Raw genomic sequence first — 18,097 nt, forward strand, 5'->3', positions numbered from 1 at the left:
TTAGATTCACCATACGGAAATCCGAAAAATCTGCGTCACCTATATGAGGAAGAATCAAAAGACGTTTGAGTCCGTAAGTCTGTGATCTCTTTGCTTACCGTTGGGTCCTGTCATTTGATATCCTCTCCAACAAAGAATAACCTTATTCTATTTACGCCATAGCCGCAGTTTGGGGCGTTTTCTGGTGAAATTCCCCATGGACGTCAATAGGATTTTTTTGGGGTGAAAAACGCACCAAACCGCTGCTTCAGCATATATATAATTATCCCGTCGTGTCTTGCAACAATAGCAATAAATAAAAAGCATTTGTGATTCTGGGCGTGGGGGGGGGGAGGGGTGTTTAAATGCCCACAGACCTGGATATGTATATAGCCTTTTTCATTTACATTTTTCTTTTTTCCCTTGGTTTTCAAATAATATATTTTTTAAATCTATTTGTTTGGGGCTAATCGGAGTGTAAATGCGTGATGACAAATCTCGTGGTCCTTGTACCACTTGTTTCTCCATTTTGAGTTTACACTTCAAACCAGTATACATGTGGTGTGACAGTGTTCCCTCATACCTGTAGGAAAAAAAAACATTTGCTGCATTTTTTTTCTTCTTCCAGTATGTGGAAGGGCCATTTGAAAAATACTTGGAGCGGTTAGATGATCCCAAGGTAAGATAAATTACCCAGGACAGCCACATAACCTTATCACCAGCATCCTCTCTTCCTCAACTTCCTGTATCTTCTGTATCTAGACTTGCAACATTATACTTCAGTAAGGAGAGTTATCTGTGCACTTAGATCATAGTCCCTGCCTAGGTGATTGTAGGTCCTAATAGGGGGAGGGGGGCGGGCGCAGCGGCGTGTACGGAATCTGAATTTACTCATGATATAAATGGAACGGTTCTCCGCCGCACATGTAATACTATTTCTCATCTCCTTTTCTTGCAGGCGATGGTGACCGCGTATTACACCGTGTTTTTTGGGGGGACGCTGTGTAATACGCAGTCTTGATAACCTGCAATAGCATGAGATGAGAGAAAGCATTGTGTGTATGTGCCGCAGGGAACTTCGACATTTATTTCATTATACTTCCGATATTTGTTTTATTTATAAGATGTTTTGCCAGAAAGTAATGCATTGATGTACCTCTCGTTTTCAAGTATATCCTGGGCACAGAGTTATTATAATACATGGTTGTGTTAAATGAACAGTGGTAAATAAATATAAATAAAAAATAAAAACACGCTACTGTAGTACTCTTCCACAGAAAGACCAAAGAGAAGAAATCCCGCTCTCGTCTAACCCCCTCTTTTATTTACATTATATGGTTATAAGTTACGGAATGGTTACCCCACGGAATTAAAACTGTAACCTTCCTTTCCTTTTATTTTGTTCCACTTGTAATACTGTTGACATTTTTTTTACCTGATTTCTGCATCTCAACATACAATTCTTTCCACAAACATGGAATAACTGTACCTATTACATGTAAATCTGTGTGTATGTATGTACGGGTCTATATCTGTCTATCTATCTATATACTTCCCGATATTTGTTTTATTTATAAGATGTTTTACCAGAAAGTAATGCATTGATGTACCTCTCGTTTTCAAGTATGTCCTGGGCACAGAGTTATTATAATACATGGTTGTGTTAAATGAGCAGTGGTAATACATTCAATTTACAGACATTTCATGGACAGTTAGAGATGATGTATGATTATGGGTGTATGTAACCGTTACAGACCAGGTTAAAATTGTGTTGGAAGAGGTAGGACAGACCTTAATGTGTTGTGTTAGAAGAGGTAGGTCAGGCCTGCAATGTGCTATGTTAGGAGAGGTAGGTCAGGCCTGCAATGTGCTGTGTTAGGAGAGGTAGGTCAGGCCTGCAATGTGCTGTTAGGAGAGGTAGGTCAGGCCTGCAATGTGCTGTGTTAGGAGAGGTACTGTACGACAAGCCTGAAATGTGTTGTGTTGGAAGAGCTAGGATAGGCCTGCAATGTGCTGTGTTGGGAGAGGTAGGATAGGCTTGCAATGTGCTGTGTTGGGAGAGGTAGGATAGGCCTGCAATTTGCTGTGTTGGGAGAGGGTAGGATAGGCCTGCAATGTGCTGTGTTGAAAGACTTTACACAACCCAGTAGCTGAGCAGCAAACACCCTTTGGATGCCCATCGGCTTGGGGAACCCTTTCAAACGTCTGCCTTTGGGGCGACGCAGATGTAGGCTGAAGGGCTTTGAAATTCCTTTGCCCAGTCATAAACACTGCAGGGGATGGTAAATCTATATCTATCCCTACTCGGTCCCTCTCTAAAAAAAAACTGTGTCTTCCAGTTTCTTTTATCTTATGTTTAGGGAACAATAAATGCTTCTTGGTATATTTCGATCAGTGGAAAAAGGCTTTTTCATCTGTCCCTAACAAATACCACAACGATTTTACCCAGACTTTGGTTTGCCTTGGATTGCCAAACAAGAAATTAGTACCGACTTTTTTTTAAAATCTTTTTTTTGGGCGCCGCTGCTTTAATGGTGGTTGGTTCTCTGCTGCCGGATACTTCTTGCTTAGCCACATTCATGACCAAGTTTTCCTGAGCATATCCATGGTAGTGGGCACCAACGGGTTAAGCCGCACCTTCCAGCTGTGCTAGGACAAATGAAAGACTGTAAGGCTCCCCAACTTGATGGATGACCTTCCAGACCATCCAAAGAACCTACAGAACACAAGTCAGAGTTATTTTCTTGGATGAAGGAAGCCGACCCTCAAGGCATTGAGATGGCCTCATCACAGAACCGAGGAAAAGGATGAGGACACAGTCTGATACGAGTCTGGATAGACCAATGGATTAATCTTTGGAGGACTCGGGAGGATCAATTCAGGTCCCTGGAAGCAATAATAGCCGAAGAACCGTCTACTTTTGATGTAGGCTTGGTAGATCTTCTCATTAAGTCCGCAAAGTCTTGGTAATTGAAGTTTCAATTCCTCACACGGAATTGAAAAAATTGGATGTTCAGAAACACATCGAACAAACCTAGAACTTTCCTAGTCCACTACATTGTTTAAAAAAATTATTAAATTGTAATGGTCTTAACCAGAAGAGAAGGTTCCAACAGCAAGAACATTCTCCAATATGTACCCCTTTGACGAAAAGGGTGTGAAATCCAGGGATTATTCACCCAAGGTAGATGCAACGAATTCCAGATTTGAAAACAAAGAAAAGACAGCGCAAAAAAAAAACCATTGTGTAGTATATTAAAAATATTATTTATAATGTGAGGGTGAGTATTGCACGTACATCAAAAAACAGGGTTAATAGCATGACATGTTAGGGACATGTTACCACTCGGCGGGGGACAGCAGGACACGGACACAGGTTACTTGGACGTCCTCCCTCTATCTGCTGGTATCCAGAATCGGCATGTACAGCTCAGCGTTGGGGAACCTTCCCGCGTGTTCAAGGAGCTCCCAGCGGTGGTTCAGAAGGGTTGATCGCCGCGTTACTTCCTGGTTAGTCCACGCTAGCGTGTGACGTCATCCGGCGGCGTCTCTCGGCCGGGTCGCGTCTTTGATGAAACGCGTAGGAGAGGGCGCGTTCCTTCATCTTTTACATATATCCCCATTGCGGTACTATATTTGAACATTTGTTTCATTGTGGGACTTGTCTGGGACTCGTTCGACCACTCGATCGCATAACGCCAAGGAGTGACGCATCAAAGACGCGACCGGCCGAGAGACGCCGCCGGGATGACGTCACACGCTAGCGTGGACTAACCAGGAAGTAACGCGGCGATCATCCCTTCTGAACCATCGCTGGGAGCTCCTTGAACACGCGGGAAGGTTCCCCAATGCTGAGCTGTACATGCTGATTCTGGATACCAGCAGTTAGAGGGAGGACGTCCAAGTAACCTGTGTCCGTGTCCTGCTGTCCCCCGCCGAGTGGTAACATGTCCCTAACATGTCATGCTATTAACCCTTTTTTTTGATGTACGTGCAATACTCACCCTCACATTATAAATAATATTTTTAATATACTACACAATGGTTTTTTTTGCGCTGTCTTTTCTTTGTTTTCATGTAGCCTGGTGTTTGAGCCATTCCCATTGACCACCAGCACAAAACCTCACCCATCAGGTTGTATTATATAACCCATATTTAAGTCACTATTCTATATCACAGATCACTTATGAGCGCAAGTTTTTTGTTTTGAATTCCAGATTTGCCAGAAAGACTATCTTGCCAGTCAGTGATGCAATCTCTCTTCGAGATCCCATGGATAGACTGATAGAGTTCTCTAACATTCATGGCAGCAACAGCATCCTGGAGACCAGCGATAGTCATAAGTCCGAATCCAGAGCTTTGAAATGATTGATTCCTAACGTGGAAGAGGCACTCGAGCGGTTTCAGGAGATCTTCCATAATCGGTGCGCTTTCAGAAATGAAGCTAGTAACAGTGTTTCTTGGAGGCATCCTTCGACTCCATGAGATTATCCTCCAGGTCCATGGTGGCCTTATCGGTCGTCTGACTGGGAAGACTATGCTATTGGTGGCAGTCACGTCCGCTAGAAGAAGTAATGACCTACAAGCTCTGTCAATAAAAGATCCTTTCTTCGCAGTCCATCACAGCCAGCGCTACAATTTTTCTTGAGGTGTCATATATTTTTTTTTTTTTTTTCATTTAAACCAGGAAATATTACCTTCATTCTACCGGATTCTGGTGAAACATAAAGAGCAATTTCTACATTCCTGTGATGTTGCAAGGTGTCTCAAGACATATCTTACCATAACGAAACAATTCAGTGGTTCAGAAAGTCTCTTCATTGTCCCTTCAGGGGACCGAAAGGGACAAGCCACCTCCAGAAGCTACTCTTTCACTGGATTGTTTCATGCAGCAAGGAAACTTCCGCTCTGCAAGGCAAGCTGCCTCCAGAAGGTTTAAGGGCTTCTTCCACCAGATCCATGGCTACATCCTGGGCAGCAAAAGTTCAAGCTTCTCCGCTGGTGGGGGCGGCTGCAGGGACCTCTATAAATGCTTTAAGTGTATACGTTCTACCGTTTGTATGCACAGGCCTTCGCAGGTGCATGCTTTGGCTGTAAAGTTCGTCAGATTGTTGTCCATACAAAACCGAATGAATGTATGCAGTATCAGTATGTTGTATGACTTGTATGTTCACCCACCCTCCTTGGGCATTTCCCTTTGGTGTCCACTGCCATGGATATGCTCAGGAAAATAGAAAATTGTTTCACAATCTTACCATCATTTTCTTTTCCTGAGTAATGTTCTCTGGCAGTGCGCACCAATCGCCCGACTCAAACGTTAGGGAGGTATTAACGCGTATGTTATATATTTCAGCTTAAAGCTGCAGACCAAGCAATATCCTACATGTGTGTTTTTTTTTGTTTTTTTTTTCAACTTTCATTTTTATTTGTGGGAAGCAGACATACAGAAACTCACCACCCATAGGCTTACATTACAGACCAAGCACATTTTTATGTTGAACAGCTGTCGACTTTAACAGCACTAGACGAACCACATACAGGAAAACAAGACAAGACATACTCGACTCACAAGACTGGGGGGGGGGGGGAAACACTAGTGGTGGGGGGGAGAGAGGGGGGGAAGATCCTGCGTAGCACTGGAGGAGGGTCCGAGCGATCTTTAAGTGGTTAATTATTCTCTTTCACGAATCTGTTCCTCAGTGTAACCGTTGGGTGGTCCATGTGTGTTTTTTTAAATAAATCCGTTCTGTACTATGAGAAAATACAAGCATTTTTTGTTTCTATAGCAACCATTTACAAAGTCACACCCCTTTCCTCTTCTGAAACAGGCTCTGAACACTCCTTTTTTTTTTTTTTTTTTTTTAGCCCTGCCCTCTCTAGCAGTGCACCAATTGTATCTAGTGACTGCCTGGTCACATGATCTTTCCCACAGAGCTTTGCATCTTTGGTCCTCTTCTGCTGCACTGACAGCCATTTAGTGAATGCTTTATAGAGGGGCATAATTATGCTACTTGCCTTCCATCCATTGCCCGTTTAATACAAGCCCCCATTGTATGCACACGCAGCACCGAACTGTATTAATATTTAGTTCACTAATTAGAAAGGCAGGAATATCATGGAGCTAAATTATACCGCATACATTAGAGGCGGAAATGTCAGCGTTCTTAGAATGAGTCGCTAACGCTATAAGTAAGCCCGTATAGTCTACTCAGCAGTGGATGGACAGCACTGCACCCTGGAGGGAATTATTTCAGTTTGGACCTTTCTGCCGCGTTTGACCCTTCCCCCAGTTTGACCTTTCTGCCGCGTTTGACCCTTCCCCCAGTTTGACCTTTCTGCCGCGTTTCACCCTTCCCCCAGTTTGACCTTTCTGCCGCGTTTGACCCTTCCCCCAGTTTGACCTTTCTGCCGCGTTTCACCCTTCCCCCAGTTTGACCTTTCTGCCGCGTTTCACCCTTCCCATGGTTTGACCTTTCCGCAGCGTTTGACCCATCCCCTAGTTTGACCTTTCTGCCGCGTTTGACCCTTCCCCTAGTGCACATAGCTATCCCCTCTGAGGTTGAGTGGGTACCCCTTTGTTTGTTTTTAGATTACAGGTCTCCTATTTTACAGTTCCAAGACCAGCGTTCAATAATGTTTTAAAATACTCGATTTTTTTTTTTTTTTTTAAATGACTGAACAACATATTCAACATTTTGCTGTTGGTTCCCTTTAGGGCGACAGTCTGCGATGCTGCCATTTTAATGTTAAATTAAATAGTTGTAATTTTTTAATCTATATGTTTGGTTTGGGGGGAAAAAATAATTATTTTACTTTTGATATCCATAGGAAAGTGCTGGTCAACTTGAAATAACTGCTCTGACCCTGATTTTCAAGTGAGTAACCTTCTCATTGGTCTCTGAGTTTTTGTTAATCGATCAGATTTATATTTCAGAATAGAAAAAAAAAATAGTCCACCGTGATCCATTCTAAGCTCCTAACTTTCAGATGTTGCAATCCTGGTCCTGGTTTCCTGAGGCAAACGGTTACATTTTGCTACTTTAGACTTCCAGTTCAAAGTTCAGCAGCCTGTATCGTAGCAGGGGACACAGGAAAAGCCTCCAGACTTCCAAGTGACTCAAATCGCTGTTCTGACTATTTCTTTATTCAATAGTTCAATACGGAAATGTATAGGGTGTATATTGAGTTATTTAAAATCCTGTTTTATGTGTAACATACAGTAATATAAATGCTCATGTATATGTTTTCTATATTGTAGTCAAAACTTTATCCTGTACAAAAGTCCCGGAAAACCACCTACGTATGCCACAGATAATAACTTTGAAGGAAAGGTAAGTGTGTGTGTGTGTGTGTGTGTGTGCAGCGAAAGCTCTGTAGCTCTGCTGCTTGTTCTGCTTCCTCCATCTCACCTCAGGACATTGCCAACTATTTCAAGGAAAAGGTGGCATTCATACGTCGGGCCATCCCCTCTGTATCCTCCTCGCATCCTACACCTCTTCCTAAGGCCTCGTTCAGGGTGCCGGCTTCGGAGGGAGGCGTGCTGCCGTGCGAGCTGCCGTGAGACACAATGTATTCAAATTGAATACTGGTTGTCAGGGTAGCAGCTGCCCTGTCTCCGAAGCCCGGAGTTGACGCTGGCTACAGTTTCACTAAACAACCCAAGTCGTTTTTTGAAGCTGCAGCAGCGTCACTGGGACCTCGGCAGCCAATGAAATCATTCTTGAGAATGATTTCAAGACTGCAACTTCGAACCCTAACCTCAGGTCTGTAGCCCCGCCCCTTCCACTCCTGAAAAAGTCTGCTGGGGAGGATGAACACACATCGCCCAGCAGACTGCCGCCCGCCCTCCAACTCCTGCCTCTGGCACCCTGAACGAGGCCTAAGGCCTCGTTCAGGGTGCCGGAGGCAGGAGTTGGAGGGAGGGCGTTCGGGGGGAGGGCGGCAGTTTGCTGGGCGATGTGAGTTCATTCCCAGCAGACTGTTTCAGGAGTTGAGGAGGTGGGGAGGGGGCGGGACTACAGACGGCAGGTTAGGGATCCAAGTTGCAGTCATGAAATCATTCTCAAGAATGATTTCATTGGCTGCCGAGGTCCCAGTGACGCTGCTGCAGCTTCAAAAAACGATTTTTTCGTTTATTGAAACTGTAGCCAGCGTCAACTCCTGGCTTTGGAGACAGGGCGGCTGCTACCCTGACAACCAGTATTCAATTTGAATACTTTGTGTCCCACGGCAGCTCGCACGGCAGCACGCCCTCCCTCCGAAGCCTGCACCCTGAACGAGGCCTTAAGCTCCTCCTGCATTCCTTGACTCTTTATTCGCTGTCGCAGAGGAGGATGTGTCATTGCTGATCTCTTCTCCCTCTACTACTTGCCCTCTTGACCCCATTCCCTCCCATCTCCTAAAACCTCTGTCTCCTTCTATAATCCCTATGCTCACATGCATTTAACTCCTCCCTCTACTCTGGTACCTTTCCCTCTTCCTTCAAACATGCAACAGTTATACCATTACTCAAAAACGGTAAGCTTGACCCTACCTGTCTTTCTAACTATTGACCTGTCTCCGTCCTGCCTTTTGCCTCTAAACTCCTTGAACGTCTTGTATTCTCTCATTTGCTCCATTTTCTCAACACCTATTCTCCCTAGACCCTCTACAATCTGGCTTCTGCACTGCTCACTCCACTGAAACAGCCCCCACTAAAATAACTAATGACCTCCATGCTGACAAAGACATAGGTCATTACACTCTGCTCATATTACTCGACCGCTCTGCAGCATTTGACACTGTGGACCACCCTCTTCTCCTTCACATTCTTCATACTCTTGGCATTCGTAACAAAGCTCTATCCTGGATCTCCTCTTACCTCTCCCATCGTCCTTTCCGTGTCTCTTTTGCGAACACCTCCTTCTCCTCTATCGATCGCTCTGTGGTGGTACCCCAGGGCTCTGTCCTGGGACCCCTTCTCTTTTCTCTTTACACACTCTGTAGGTGACCTAATGACATCCAAACGGTCTACCCCTGACCTACACCTGCAGTACAGACTAAAGTTTCTGAATGTCTCTCTGTGATGTCATCCTGGGTGACCCTCCGCTGACTTAAACGTAATGTGGTAAAAACAGCTCCTCATATTTCATCCCAAACCTGGCCCTACTACCTCCTTCCACATCACTGTTGGAAGTACTATCATTCACCCAGTAGCCCAAGCACGCTGCCTATGGCTCACACTCTACACCTCTCTCACGTTCAAAGGTAGCAAAAAAGTGTCGTTTTTTTTTCCTCCTCAATATAACCTAGAAACGCCCTTTCCTCTGTTGCTTGACTGAAAAACTCTGCAACAGACCCTCATTCTCTCCCGTCTCGACTACTGTAACCTCCTGCTGTCCGGCCTTCCTGCCTCTCACCTGTCTCCCCTACAATCTATCCTAAATGCTGCTGCCAGAATCACTCTACTATTTCCGAAATCTGTCTCCACGTCTCCCCTGCTGAAATCCCTCTCCTGGCTTCCTATCAAATCCTGTATCACACACTCCATTCTCCTCCTCACTTTTAAAGCTTTACACTCTTCTGCCCCTCCTTACATCTCAGCCCTAATTTCTCGCTATGCACCATCCCGATTCCTGACTCTTGCGTTCTGCTCAAGGATGTCTTCTCTCTACCCCCTTTGTATCTAAAGCCCTCTCCCGCCTTACACCCTTCTCACTGACTGCCCCACACATCTGGAATACCCTTCCCCTCAATACCCGACTAGCACCCTCTCTATCCACCTTTAAGAGCCACCTCAAAACACAACTGCTTAAGGAAGCATATGAGTAGCTCCATGGCTGATAATTAACACCTCATACATAAACCTTGACCCCTTGCAGACGCACTTACCAGAACGCCCTCCTACTGTGTCTGTACGTTATTCCTACCTACAAATTAGATTGTAAGCTCTTCGGAGCAGCGACTCCTTTTTCTAAATGGTACTTTTATGTCTGAAGCACTTCTCTCCTTTGTGTCATTTATATTACTTGTTATTTATATGATTGTCGCGTGTATTACTGCTGTGAAGCGCTTTGTACATTAATGGCGCTATACAAATGAAAACATACATACATATCAAGATCTCTCTAGCTCTATTTCAGTGTCTCCAATATACCGTGTGACTCACTTGATGACTCTGTTTTATTTAGGTTATGTTGTGTTGTTCCAGCAATGGTCATTATGACTCCGTATTTACCAAACATTTCCAAGCAAACGCTGCCATATGTCAGGGTAAGTATGTTTTACATGTTCACCTGCTGACCTGCGCTTCAGATTAGGATATTATTCCCAAGAGCCTACACTTGCGTACATGACATTTATAGAGACGTAGGAGACGTTATTGCATTCCATCGCTTTTACCGCGGCCACCATGTTTGACACTTGAAACAAATGGAGCCGTCGGTAAAAAAACGTTTGTGCAATTTTGCAAACGAATCGCGGTGATGGCTGCCATAGCGTCTGCAACATCTGTATCTCAAAGCACGTTGGTGTCACTTGGTCAAGCTAATGATACAAGGGTAAATATTTTTTAGGACTTTCAAATGCACAATTCTTGTTGGCTCACAAGATTGTTGTCCTTGCGTTAAATGTAACCATGCTAAAAGCAATTATTTCACTGATGTGTACTTTTTTTTAAGGAAATTTTGCACAAAATTCTATTTATTGGGCCTCTGAATTAGGGGGGGGGGGCTGTTTGTTTAGCTGTTTGGTTAGGGAACCCCAGAATTCGATTGTGAAATTCTGGGGAACCGCGCCCCCGTCTCTCGCCCTAGTGTGTCTCCCACTTGCGCGCCTTCTCCCCCACACTTTCTCCCTTAGGCTCACTCCCCCTCTCTTCTACACACAGACACACACACACCCTCTCATACACAGACACACACTCTACCTCACTCACTCACCCCCTCCCCCACACAGACACTGTCTCTTTAAGGGAGCCAGCGCTTGTGCTGCTGCCGCCGCTCCCTCCTGTCAGCCGGCAGAAGCAATGAGAGGAAAGATAGCAGTGAGCTCAGCAACAGTAGCCGCCGGGTCACTGCTATGTAGGGGTGCCGCCACGCCGCCGGTCTGGGACAGCTGGGAGAGGTGTCCCTGCTCTCCCCACCTGGCAGCCGCGGAACCAGGGGGAAAATCACTGGTCTGGCAAGTGTTTTATACCCTTGTCCCATTACAGTATGTCCTTTTCTGTGTCTGTGTCTGTGTCTGTGTCTGTGTCTGTGACTGTGACTGTGTCTGTGTCTGTGTGTCTGTCTGTGACTGTGTGTGTGTCTGTCTGTGACTGTGTGTGTGTCTGTCTGACTGTGTGTGTCTGTGACTGTGTGTGTCTGTGACTGTGTGTGTCTGTGACTGTGTGTGTCTGTGACTGTGTGTGTCTGTGACTGTGTGTGTCTGTGACTGTGTGTGTCTGTGACTGTGTGTGTCTGTGACTGTGTGTGTCTGTGACTGTGTGTGTCTGTGACTGTGTGTGTCTGTGACTGTGTGTGTGTGTGTCTGTCTGTGACTGTGTGTGTGTCTGTCTGTGACTGTGTGTGTGTGTGACTGTGTGTGTGTGTGTCTGTCTGTGACTGTGTGTGTGTGTCTGTCTGTGACTGTGTGTGTGTGTGTGTGTGTGTGTGTGTGTGTCTGTCTGTCTGTGACTGTGTGTGTGTGTGTGTGTGTGTGTGTGTGTGTGTGTGTGTGTGTGTGTGTCTGTCTGTGACTGTGTGTATGTGTGTGTGTGTGTGTCTGTCTGTGACTGTGTGTATGTGTGTGTGTGTGTGTCTGTCTGTGACTGTGTGTATGTGTGTGTGTGTGTGTCTGTCTGTGACTGTGTGTATGTGTGTGTGTGTGTGTCTGTCTGTGACTGTGTGTGTGTCTGTCTGTGACTCTGCGTGTGTCTCTCTGTGACTCTGCGTGTGTCTCTCTGTGACTCTGCGTGTGTCTCTCTGTGACTCTGCGTGTGTCTCTCTGTGACTCTGCGTGTGTCTCTCTGTGACTCTGCGTGTGTCTCTCTGTGACTCTGCGTGTGTCTCTCTGTGACTCTGCGTGTGTCTCTCTGTGACTCTGCGTGTGTCTCTCTGTGACTCTGCGTGTGTCTCTCTGTGACTCTGCGTGTGTCTCTCTGTGACTCTGCGTGTGTCTCTCTGTGACTCTGCGTGTGTCTCTCTGTGACTCTGCGTGTGTCTCTCTGTGACTCTGCGTGTGTCTCTCTGTGACTCTGCGTGTGTCTCTCTGTGACTCTGCGTGTGTCTCTCTGTGACTCTGCGTGTGTCTCTCTGTGACTCTGCGTGTGTGTCTCTCTGTGACTCTGCGTGTGTGTCTCTCTGTGACTCTGCGTGTGTGTCTCTCTGTGACTCTGCGTGTGTGTCTCTCTGTGACTCTGCGTGTGTGTCTCTCTGTGACTCTGCGTGTGTGTCTCTCTGTGACTCTGCGTGTGTGTCTCTCTGTGACTCTGCGTGTGTGTCTCTCTGTGACTCTGCGTGTGTGTCTCTCTGTGACTCTGCGTGTGTGTCTCTCTGTGACTCTGCGTGTGTGTCTCTCTGTGACTCTGCGTGTGTGTCTCTCTGTGACTCTGCGTGTGTGTCTCTCTGTGACTCTGCGTGTGTGTCTCTCTGTGACTCTGCGTGTGTGTCTCTCTGTGACTCTGCGTGTGTGTCTCTCTGTGACTCTGCGTGTGTGTCTCTCTGTGACTCTGCGTGTGTGTCTCTCTGTGACTCTGCGTGTGTGTCTCTCTGTGACTCTGCGTGTGTGTCTCTCTGTGACTCTGCGTGTGTGTCTCTCTGTGACTCTGCGTGTGTGTCTCTCTGTGACTCTGCGTGTGTGTCTCTCTGTGACTCTGCGTGTGTGTCTCTCTGTGACTCTGCGTGTGTGTCTCTCTGTGACTCTGCGTGTGTGTCTCTCTGTGACTGTGTGTGTCTCTCTGTGACTGTGTGTGTCTCTCTGTGACTGTGTGTGTCTCTCTGTGACTGTGTGTGTCTCTCTGTGACTGTGTGTGTCTCTCTGTGACTGTGCGTGTCTCTCTGTGACTGTGTGTGTCTCTCTGTGACTGCGTGTGTGTCTCTCTGTGACTGTGTGTGTCTCTCTGTGACTCTGCGTGTGTGTCTCTCTGTGACTCTGCGTGTGTGTCTCTCTGTGACTCTGCGTGTGTGTCTCTCTGTGACTCTGCGTGTGTGTCTCTCTGTGACTCTGCGTGTGTGTCTCTCTGTGACTCTGCGTGTGTGTCTCTCTGTGACTCTGCGTGTGTGTCTCTCTGTGACTCTGCGTGTGTCTCTCTCTGTGACTCTGCGTGTGTCTCTCTCTGTGACTCTGCGTGTGTCTCTCTCTGTGACTCTGCGTGTGTCTCTCTGTGACTGTGTGTGTCTCTCTGATAATATACTAGTCCTAGGAGGAGCTGCCATTTTATTAAGTTTTTTTTTTTTTTTTAACCCCTTGAAGGTGTTTTGAGGTTCATGCTGTTTTTTTGCCCCTGTTGGGTAACTATTAACAATGATGGCATCATTAACTGTTACTGCTTCTCACTGTAGTGACCGGGCACTCATAGGGGCACTCGAAAGGTTAATTGAACCAGTGAACCAGAAATAAAACCTCAGGGAATCTCTAACTGAAATGAAATGTAGCATCTGTGTTTCTTACCACTAGAAAAAGTGACTACTTCTGGTCCGTGTGTCGGCGCTGAGCTCAGGGAGGGCCTTGTAGAAGGACTTAATAGCGTAGAATAGTGTTTATTATATATAGGACCATATCACTGTTTCCCATATAATACGTGTGATTGTGCAGCTGTTCTGTACGAGTGCCTGTACAGAGATGTCTTTGGTGTGGACGAAAAGGAATTGACTTCTGCCGTTGAGCTTTTCCGAAGTGGTACCAAGAAGAACCGGAACAGCGCCTCCATCGGGAGCGAAGACGCCAACTATGACTGCCTTCCGGAAAAGTCGCCCAAAACATCTGATCAGAGGTAACTTTGCCTTTGTGAACCCTTCCAAGGCTGCAGCCTGGCATTGCGCCGCTTCTAATGTTTGCATTTCATGATTTAATTCCTTCGAGTGGACGAGTGGCGATGGGAAATAAGAGCGGAAGGAAGGAAGATCGCCTTTTCTTACATTACAGTTTTCTGTTCTGTAACGTTGGAAGTATTTAGCAAGAAAAATCTAAATCCATTATATATTTGATTGCCACAGTATGCTCCACATACAGTCCCAAATGCGTACATTCCGGCAGGAAGGCATGTATATTATTTATTTAAAAATAGAAAATACGCTTTGGAGAGAAGACTTTAGCTTCCAGGTAGGAACTTTGAAGTGGGAAGCCTCTATATGGAATGTATAGCATTTGATTAATTGCTTTGCATCGGTAATTAATGCTACAAGTATTCTCTCATAGTACAGAACTGAAAACCCACGTAGGATATTGCTTGGTCTGCAGCTGGAACATTAAGCCTCTATCTTGTTGTTCTTTTAAACCCATGGGTAGAAGTCCTCAAATCGTAACCCTGTGAATTGAAATCCTCAGGCCCACCCGCACACTCACACATTGTACCGCGCGGCGGACTCTTCCGTGCTTTCTAAGCAATGGCAATAGTAGGCGACATGCAGGCGAGTCCCAGCAGGTGATCTGTTGGCAATTGCCGCATTGTTCCGGCAAAGTGTCGGCAGTGCCGGGATATATTTGTCCTGATAAAATTCCTGTTGCTACTTATCTGAATAGAAGATGCTGCTCCTTTTTTAACGGTGTGTGTCTTCCTAGGGGGAGGCAAAAAGGACTTTGTGTGAGTCCTGTTGCAAAATGAGGTGTGTGTTGCGTTCTCTTTCAGGGCAGAGGCCTGGGAAGGAAATAATGGTGAAAACGCTCCGGAAGATAAAAATAAGCAGAGTTTGGACGAGGCGAAGGTCTGATGTTTTCTTACGTGGACATTGTTCTTAAAGGCGGATCTTACCGAGGACCAGTCATCAAAGGATAGTTGCATGATAAATGGGGAGGATTTACACTTTTTTGGGGGCGGGGGGTGGTTTTAAGTCGGACAAGTATAAGTATTTCCATGGTAAAGGGTTTTCACCATTTTTACCATGTTTGGTAAATCTGATCCATAAAATACATTATATAGACGTAAAAATTATTCGTTTAGCGCTGTTCCTTTATTTACCAAGTAATTATGGTGCCATCTTTAGTCACCGATGCGCATAAGTAGCGGGGAGGCTTATTCCTGACAAGAAGTGATTCATTTTTCACCGGATAGAAATAAGACCAGTTATTTAAGTTAGATTTGAGCTGCTGCACTGAGCCGGCCCCTTAAAGCAGGATGTAATCCTTAAGAATCAAGACATTATACGGGGAGCGCTTGGACGCGGTCTCGGACATTTAGCCGCGGTCGTTTCGCCGTGACCAAATGGTCGCCAGCGCTTTGCCGCAACTAAACTCCCCCACCCCTCGCTGGAACCTGCCACTTTGCCGCTAAGGTAGGTGCCTAAACGCCCTGCCCTAAACCTCGTACCCTAAGGCATTACCCTAAACCAACTACCCTAAGGCATTGCCCTAAAACCCTCTACCCTAAAATTAACCCTTAAATTAACCCCCTACTCTAAACAATAATTAAATTTACCCTGGAAGCGGGCGGTGGCGGGGGGATTCCAGCAGCGGAGGGTCTGTCTGCGACCGAATGACGGCGGGGATTTGGTCGCGGTGACCAAATGACTCATTGCGCTTGGACATTGGAGGGGAATGCAGGGAAATCAGTAGGTTAATTTCCCGAGGACGTGTCTGTTACAAACATTTGGCCCACCATAGTCTGCTGCCTGTCGGAGAGCGCTGAGCCCATTGTGTAAGGAGCTGCACCTGTGCACACCATCTTACATTTTTTTTTATTTTGTAGTCTCTAGAAAACCCAAATAAGATGCCCTTCCCATACAAAGTGTTGAAGGCGCTCGACCCCGAAATTTACAGGAACGTGGAGTTTGATGTCTGGCTGGATAGCAGGAAAGGTAGGTTTGCTGCTGGGTGAAGCCTTGAACACTTTGCGTTGCGATTTACAAGACGGTTCAAAGGTGTTTTCACTCCTAATTAAGGTGTTTGACTGTGGTCTTTTTTTGTTTGTTTTGTTCCAAAGGGGCTTTTGAAAATTGTAAAAAAAAATAACTCCATAAAATCATCAATCCTGTGTTTTTATAGGGAGTTTTTTTCGGATTTAAAACTGCACTTTTTGTTTATCTGTGGGCACAGCCAGGTTCCCGAGATATACTAGTTTAGTTGCCTGTGTTTCTGCTCCCACTAGCCAAATCCTGCGGGATTTAATCGGTGCTCGAGGGATGGCATTGTGGCTTTCTATTGGATGGCCGCAGGTGTCGTATAGCAACTCCAGGAAGGAATACCAAGAACTAAACCACTGAGCATCCCGGGGACCGATTTTTGAATGATGTAAAATAAAAATAGACGGGACTGTTTAGATTTGGGCGTTCGTATGCTAGTCCCAACATAATGCAAGTGGCAGAGAATCCCAACAAAACATGAAATAAAGATTATCTGAGCTGGCGTGGTTTAAATAACTTTCTTTGATCAATGGGTATCAGTTGTTGATTTTTTTTTTTTTTTTTTTTCATTTTTTTTTCATTATTTTTTAGCATTTATTACCACTTTTACTGATAATGTTTCATACTATTAATGTTCCAATTTATTTTCCTTTCTTTCCCCCCCAATCTTTTGCAGAACTTCAGAAGACGGATTACATGGTGTTTGCTGGGAGACATTACTGCTTAGGTGATAAGTGTCAGGTAGGAGATTGTATCCATTCCCGTGTGGTCCGTTCTAGGCATGATAATGATGCAACCATTAAGTGAGCATATATCGTATTACAAAAGACATTGCTACATCCAACATTACATTCTCACAAAGTGTGTGTGTGTGTGTGTGTGTGTGTGTGTGTGTCTTCACTTCATGGTATAAATATAACTCTCTGCTGCTCTAGAACACGTCTCATTGTTCTTCTCTCCCCAGGTTCGGCTGGAGCCTGGAGGACGATATTACAATGCTCATATCCAGGAAGTCGGTCATGACAGCAACTCTGTAACCGTGTTCATTGAAGAACTGGCTGCGAAGTAAGTGTAGCGGACACACTGCGTTTACATGTTGTAGCGCGGTGCTGTTCCACTTCTGATGTCGCCTCGAATTCCTTGCCAGTTTGCAGGCGCCGTTTTTAAGATCTCCTGGTGCTGGCGTGTATTCGTTGTATACCGTCTGGATAATAGGAGGTGGATTTGGGTGTTTCTTGCTTTAAAGTAACATTCCAAGTATTATACTTTTTTTTATTAAATAAGCATGAATCAGAGGGGCCCAGGACCTGTACCGCGGTCATTTCCGCTCCGGAGACCCCCTGCTTCTCAGTATTTTTGTGTCTGTGGGTGCACCAGTAAGCCATGATTCTTAGGATGCAGTGACTGAGGGCATTGTGGTTTCCTATTGGCTCCCGTGCCACGGAAGGTTTAAACCTCCCATATTATTCACCCAGCCAGGTGTTATTGGGGGCACCTTCGGAGGTAAGGGTCCTGGGAAGCCGTGGGTCGCTGAGGCTGTTTGGCTCTGGAGACTCCCTGCTTCCCCCCCCCCCCCCCTAGAAAGGAGGGGAACCGCACTTTTTAAACCTGTATGTATTTTACAAGGTAGTCGTCAAAATAATCTATTACCAATGTGCAGGTTAAGAGGCGTGTGCCCAGGTACATTCCCTGTCTAGTGATAACTGCTGAGCTCAACAGTGTCCGGGTTAAATCCCTGCCTGAGAGCAAGCTGAGTTAGTTACTCCTTTCTCAGCTGGCTCATTAAAGGGCTTTAAAAGCCTAGTGTGTGTGTCCTGTGTGTCGTGTGTCCTGTGTGTCGTGTGTCCTGTGTGTCGTGTGTCCTGTGTGTCGTGTGTCCTGTGTGTCGTGTGTCCTGTGTGTGTGTGTGTGTCCTGTGTGTGTGTGTGTGTCCTGTGTGTGTGTGTGTCCTGTGTGTGTGTGTGTGTCCTGTGTGTGTGTGTGTCCTGTGTGTGTGTGTGTCCTGTGTGTGTGTGTGTCCTGTGTGTGTGTGTGTCCTGTGTGTGTGTGTGTCCTGTGTGTGTGTCCTGTGTGTGTGTGTGTCCTGTGTGTGTGTGTGTCCT

General features: G+C 45.8%; 1 protein-coding gene across 1 annotated transcript in view; it reads left to right on the plus strand.

Moving 5' to 3' along the window:
- Nucleotides 1-18,097, plus strand: part of ALG13 (ALG13 UDP-N-acetylglucosaminyltransferase subunit) — a 63,480-nt gene that overhangs the window by 25,041 nt on the left and 20,342 nt on the right. The window contains exons 8-17 of the mRNA XM_075572669.1: nucleotides 5-73; nucleotides 608-658; nucleotides 6,808-6,854; nucleotides 7,238-7,310; nucleotides 10,149-10,230; nucleotides 13,753-13,930; nucleotides 14,786-14,861; nucleotides 15,842-15,950; nucleotides 16,672-16,736; nucleotides 16,960-17,060. Coding sequence (XP_075428784.1) covers nucleotides 5-73; nucleotides 608-658; nucleotides 6,808-6,854; nucleotides 7,238-7,310; nucleotides 10,149-10,230; nucleotides 13,753-13,930; nucleotides 14,786-14,861; nucleotides 15,842-15,950; nucleotides 16,672-16,736; nucleotides 16,960-17,060 — 851 coding nt within the window. The remainder of the gene's footprint in view (nucleotides 1-4; nucleotides 74-607; nucleotides 659-6,807; nucleotides 6,855-7,237; nucleotides 7,311-10,148; nucleotides 10,231-13,752; nucleotides 13,931-14,785; nucleotides 14,862-15,841; nucleotides 15,951-16,671; nucleotides 16,737-16,959; nucleotides 17,061-18,097) is intronic.

Source organism: Ascaphus truei, chromosome 16 (assembly GCF_040206685.1).
Source record: "Ascaphus truei isolate aAscTru1 chromosome 16, aAscTru1.hap1, whole genome shotgun sequence".
In the NCBI taxonomy this organism is placed as follows: Eukaryota; Metazoa; Chordata; class Amphibia; order Anura; family Ascaphidae; genus Ascaphus; species Ascaphus truei.